General features: G+C 35.6%; 1 protein-coding gene across 1 annotated transcript; it reads right to left on the minus strand.

Annotated features, from left to right (window-relative positions):
- Positions 1 to 1,154: 1,154 nt before the first annotated feature.
- Positions 1,155 to 2,297, minus strand: LOC103496706 (PRA1 family protein B1). Its single transcript, XM_008458671.3, has one exon. The coding sequence runs from the start codon at positions 2,167 to 2,169 to the stop codon at positions 1,522 to 1,524; it is 648 nt and encodes a 215-aa protein (XP_008456893.1). The 5' UTR covers positions 2,170 to 2,297; the 3' UTR covers positions 1,155 to 1,521.
- Positions 2,298 to 6,621: the final 4,324 nt, after the last annotated feature.

The following is a 6,621-nucleotide window of genomic DNA, read 5'->3' on the forward strand; positions in this document are numbered from 1 at the left end:
TCCAAATCCACAAGTCTAGTGGGAAACTACGTACAAACAATGCATGATCTCAACACTTCCCATCACTTGCATGCACGTTGGCACTATGAGTATTACAATGTTCCTAAACTCTCGGACTACTCCACTTTGGGTTGCAAGTGATAGGACATGACAATGACAATATACTTTCATTCATCTACAACACAATCCAATTCTAGCCAAATAAGCTATCTTGGTGGGGCCATGTGAAATTGATAAGCTTATGGTTGTATAATAGGAAAAACCAACTTATTAAACTAAAATATGAGGTATTTGGAATTCCAACAAATCCTCAGAGTCAGAAGAAGCGGTGTTGGTTGAAAAATGTTTTTGAGCTGTGAGTAGTTTGTGGAAATTATAGTCACACGTTCACATATTTTGCTCTTATTGCTACCTCTTGCACATATTTTGTGCAAGAACATCTTTTATTACACTTTCCTTCATTAGCTACCACCATTCAGCCTTACAACGTCCATCTCACAATCACGCTTCACATGTATTCACTACCTTTCCCTGTACCTGCAAGCTATAGCAAAGGACAATGTATATGCCATTTTTTGAAAGAATGGCTCCAACCTCAAAGAAAAACTCACATACAACAAAGTACAAAATCTATCCACTTAAAACAATTTCTTCAAATACCGACCGCTGTTCCAAAAACCACATGACTTATAAGCTTAAAAGACAAGTACCACTGCATATAATTCAAAGGCAGCGACTAAGAAAAGATAAGCTCAGATTATGCATTCTAAGATGAATTGAACCCCTCTCCACAAATATCGGTTCAAGTAAAAAAGATTCATATTTTCCACTGTATAATAGAATGCATGACAAGTAGAGAGGTCAGGGAAGAAATTGATGTTGAATGAAAGTAAAACTATGAAAGATCCCAAATAGATAACCTGAAGGGCAAGCAATCATCAATTTCACTACCTTCTAAGAAATCCAATCTGAAAATGAATATAAATGGAAGTGTAAACCCTTACACCCCTCCAAATACACACGATATACCAGTTTTTACTGCTAGCCAAGAAAGAAGATAGGTACTAATAGGATTTGAAGCGCAGAACACAACGATAGTCACCCCTTCCTGCAACTCCATAACTAGAGTAGCGTGAAAGAAAACAGTCCGATGCTGATCAAACAATTGACACACTTCAAATTCCATTAGAAGTAAACAAGATCTCCAATTAAACATGAACATAGTAGCAAAGTACATGACAATGAGGGTTCAAGCGTTATCTAAAGAAATAAGAGGCTATATTAAAAGAATTGCGTAATAATCGCCCTAAGTAATAGAGTCTACAATTCATAATATTGTTGTATATAGCGCAACTAAACAAAAAATTTGACATAAATTTTCAGCACATTATGAGAGAACAAACCCTAATCCAGTTCTTATGGATCACAAGAATTCAAACTGCAGAAAGAGTACAACAGGTAAGCCTAACCCATAATCAAACTGCCATCCGTTCGTTCATCAGGCGCCGATCATGATCTGGGCTATACACGCGCTGCAATTGCAGGACCTGCGGCTGAAGCAGCGGAGGCGGCGCCACCAAGAAACGACAGGAATCCTCCATTTACAGGCTCTTGATCGTCAAGGAAGAGATCCTCTGGAACCCTAAACGCACCATGAATGCACACAATGGCAAATCCAATCATCGACGCCGAAATCAGGAGCGATCCGACACTAGTGAGGAACACCACAATGACAGTAAGAACCCCCAGCCCAACCAACGTTTCGAAATCAGAAAAAGTACGGCCACGAATAACCAACGGCTGATCGGAAGGACGGAAAATGTAGAGAAAACACCAAGCCGCGAGGAGTGAAAGAAGAGTCAAGAGAGAAAAAGGGTGGGAGAGAAGAGAAAAACCAAGAACAAGGGCAAAGAGAGTGATGTAATTGACACGAAAGTACGAGAAGTTCTTGCGGATCCGGGAATAGGCTTCTGAAAGATTGTCCGGACGAGCCATCGAACTCCGGTCGACGAGCTCCGACCATGGGCGTCGGTGGGAGAAACCTTGGCGGACGGAGGAGGTTAGACGAGAGAGAAATGCGCGGAAGGCAGGAGTGGCGATGGGTGGCTGAGACGGAGCTCCGGTAGCGGATTGAGGGCCAGAGATCGGAAGTGTCGGTGGAGAAGCCATGGATGTGGAGAGTGAGATCTGGCGGTGCGATTTGATATTTACACAATGGGGTTTCAAAGGGATTTAATAGTTCGTTCGTATGGAGACCCGAGGGAGAAAGGGTCTTTACACGGTTTTGTCTAACATATATGTGTTTCTTAAAATTTCAATCAAGTCCTTTAGTCTTGGATTTATTTTATTTTAATCTCCAATAACTTCTAAAATCTTTTCAATTATTTAGACACAATTGCTATAAACTAAGAGTGTTAGAAAGCATGAACAGTCAAGGACATAACCAAAATACAATCTTGAGGGGTGAAAACGAAAGAGGTTGGAATGAATACGACGAGAAAGTAAGTTGAATCGAAAACGCTGAGAAAGTAAGTCGGATTGAAACTATTGAACGAAATGAGATTGAAAATTTGAAACAAAATGAGTTTTATACTACATGTCAGGTCTAAAACTTGTAACTTAAAAAGGTTATAATATAAATATTGTCGTTATGCTCATTTTGAAATTTTCAAACTTGTTCTATTTCATCATCATTCTAAAAAAAGACAAAGTGCAAAGATACTCCTCAAACTTTCAACAATAAGAATTGGTGTTTCTAAACTTCTAAAAAATGTTAAAATCGAACTACCAAACTTATAACGATTGTAAAAATTGGACCCACAAATGATAAGAAAAAAAAAAGAATCTCAAACTTATATAATCTATACAGTTTGTACAATTACATAAATTTGAGAATTCAATTTTAAAATTGTGATAAGTTTGAGAGTTCAATTTTTAATTTTGAAAGCTTAAGGTATGATTACAACTAAGGTGTAAATGTGTTGAGTTATATGAATCTTTTAACCAACTCAAAATTTTTAGTTGGTCAAATTGTCTGGTTATTTAAATACCTTTAATTATAAGTTCCATCATACTTTAGAGGTAGTTTATATCGAAAAAAAATATTATTTTGGTCTCTGTAGATTGTTAAGTTACTTTATTTTGTTTAACCTTAAATCTACTCTCCTGATCCCTAACTTGAAATTATAGTTGTATAAATATATTAATATACACCCTCACTTAAATATGTTATGCATCATCAATTTGGCAAAAATAAAAACTAAGAATTAATTTTTTTTTTTTAAAGTTAAAAACTAGCGTAGATAATTTGAACGATCCAATAGGATGAAAATTAAAAAAGAAAAAGAAAACGAAATAACAAAATAGACAAAACAAGTCTAATGAATTTCTGTCTTTTAGTAGTTTTTTTATGAAGTATCTTTTTCCCTTTTATTATTATTTTTGAAAAAATCTCTTAAAAATTTGAAGGAACTAAAATTAATTCTTTAGCTAATTTAGGGACTAAATTAGAAAAAGGAAATTGAATATCCATGGCGAAAGAGGTATTTAAACCATATATAAATGCATATATGCATGTGATTAAAATACAATGTTGTGAGAGAATGATCACAAGCCTACAAGAATTTTCACTTTCACCGACGAAAAAAAATATCAACCAAAATCTAAAAAATGTCACCTTAAGTTATGCCGACGCATTCTTTTGCATCGGAAAGATCGTCGTCGTATCCATGTAGGGAGAAGTTCTTCCCGATGTATGTTGTTGCAATGGCAAATGAAGCAATGTGTTTTGACGAAAACAATCGTTTCAACCTCAAGATGAATGGAAAATGACGTAAAATCTTGTTTGAGATCTTTTTTTTCCTTTTCATCCTTTATTTTGTATCGAGACTTACCACACACTGGACAACTTTGATAATTAGAATATCTTTTCCAAAATAAAATGCAGTCATACTTGCAAGTATGAATAGAACTATATCCTAGTCCTAAGTCACGTAGTAGTTTTCTGTTAGTTTCATAAAAAGAATTAGGTACACATGTATTAATTGAAAATGCATCTTTCAACAAATTTAGTAACATATCAAAGGATTTATTACTCCAATTATTGAGAACCTTAACGTGCATCAGTTTCACCTAGAAGTTTAATGAAGAAAAGGTGGTACAATCCAAATATAACGTATTACGCACTTCATCTATCAATTCCTAAAAAATGTTTGTAGTATACCTTTGTTCAATATTCTCATGCATCTCATTTCTAAAGTCTTCTTCATCCTCATCATATGCTCCTTCTCTCATTGGTCCTTGCAAATCATTTAAAAGGTTGAACAACTCATTTGTCATTATTCTCAATAGTAGGTTGTTCTCTTAGTCTTTCATCTACTAATCCATCATCAACTAAAGAAGCTAAAGGAGTCCTAACTCTTTCAAATTGAGCTAAATTTGCTAATTCTCCACGATAAATAATCCATTGACTATATGAAGGAGTGCTGACCAAGATCACCCAACTAATATTTCATATAAATTTATGACTACCATAGCTATAGAATAGTCATAACAATTCACATATACAATACCGATTAGATTTCATATAACAACAATTGACAATACTTATTAGATTGCATTAACTTGTAATAAATCAGACTTAAGATAAAAAAATTTATTTTTAATTAAAATGGTAGTAAAGTTAATAAAATAAATAAATGAACATATCCTTACATAATAAATATTTAAGATAAAGTTTGGTTTCAAATTATTTTATAAAATATTAGACTAACAACAATTTGTTAACTTTTTCTTTCAAATCAAATACAATGAGATTTTTAAGATGTACCATGAGCGTGCCAAGGGATGAAGACTAAGTGTTGTGTGCTTGGTGGTGGGAGAAAGGGAAAATAGCAAGGCTGTGCGCGTGGCTACAGGAGAAAAGGGAGGCACAGCTATGGGAGAAGGAGGATGGGGGCGGGGACGGCTGTAAGAAAACATGGGAAAAGCGACGCGGCATCTGTGGCTGTGGGAGAGGTGGGGACCAGCAGTGGTTGGATAAGGGAGAAGGCGGTCGGCGTCTGAGGCTGTGGTGGGAGCTCAGCGGCGTTGAAGAAGGGAGAAGGGAGGGGGCGGCGGTTGCAGTAGGGAGAAGGAAAACGTTGGAGAGGGGGGTGCGATGGCTGTCGGAGAAGTGGGGGACTGAAGCGGCTTGGGTGAAGTAGGGCCCGCGGCAGTTGGAGGAGGGACGAGGTCGGCGGCCGGCGGGTGTAGGAGAAGAAGGGAAATTGCGTGCGTGTGTGGGTGGGTGGGGGGCTGTGTTGGAGAGAAAGGGGGAAAATTCGTGGGATTAGGGGTGGGTTTTTTTTTTAAAAAAATTAGGTAAATTAAAATTATGGTCTTTTTAAAATTAATTATGATAATTAATATTAATTTCATATTTTTGTAAAAAAAATCATGTTCACGTCTTTTGCATCGGGATATGGATAAATATTTTATCGGCATAAATATGTAGAAAAGATTTGAATTTTTGTATTTAAAATTGATGTCGACATTTTTTTTTTGCGTCATCACTTATGATAAATTTTGCGTCGGTATAAATATGTAAAAAGATATATAGTTTTTTTTAAAAAAAACTTTATGCCCACATGTTTTGTCTTGTCCCTTATATTAATCTTGCGTTAGCATAAATATAAACCCTAAACCCTAAATATGTAAAAAAAGTGTATGGTTTTTTTGTTTTTAAAACTTATGCCGACATTGTTTGCGTCCGCATATGTATAAATAATTTTTAGACATAAATATGTAAAAGATATGTAAAAAAAGTATTGGTTTCTCTTTTTTATAATTCTTGATTCGACATAAATATGTATAAAAATGTATCGTTTTTTTTTAAACTTAGACCAACGTTGTTTGCATCGCTGTATTGTACAAATCTTGCATTGGCATAAATATGTATAAAAATGTACGGATTTCTAAAACTTTACCGACAAATTAGAATTTCATTGGGATAAACACGCTTTTGCTCACATAAAATGATGCGCCAGGATAAAAAGTGTTGGAATTGCCAAAAATTATTGTAGTTAGCTGAACTATGCATGTGGTAAAAATTGGTTATGCAATGAGATTAGGCAATAAGAAGTATAGAAAGGTAAGCTGTGGAAGACGTTCTACTTATGCACTAAGAAGGAGCTATGCGTTGAGATAGGAGGCAATGTGAACTTCCTTCGTTGCAAAGTAGTTGACGTCACAAGTCGGCGAATTGATTTGACCTTGTCCATTGAGTTCAGGAAAAGAGTGGCAGAAGCCATGTGCCGTTTTTATGATTGAATGAGTCTCACTGTCAGGTAGAAGCCCATCATTCTAGCATGGGAAGTTTCAACAAGAGGCTTTTTAATAGGAAAATTTTTGCCTAGTTTAAGAGCTTAATTACGTTGTGTTATCTTAATAAAGGTCCGAGGATTTGCTAAGATTTTCAGTGTGCAACCACATGCTCAAATTGGGCAAAAATTTGCAAAGAATTTTGGAAGCTACTCGAGCTTGGAACCTGACTAAGTTTTGACTAAAAGCTTAAGAATGAGGTTAACTTGTTGTGAGTGGTTTCTTCTTAAAACGTTTTCAAACTAAATGAATTTCCATTGT

This window comes from Cucumis melo, chromosome 10 (genome assembly GCF_025177605.1).
Source record: "Cucumis melo cultivar AY chromosome 10, USDA_Cmelo_AY_1.0, whole genome shotgun sequence".
Taxonomy (NCBI): Eukaryota; Viridiplantae; Streptophyta; class Magnoliopsida; order Cucurbitales; family Cucurbitaceae; genus Cucumis; species Cucumis melo.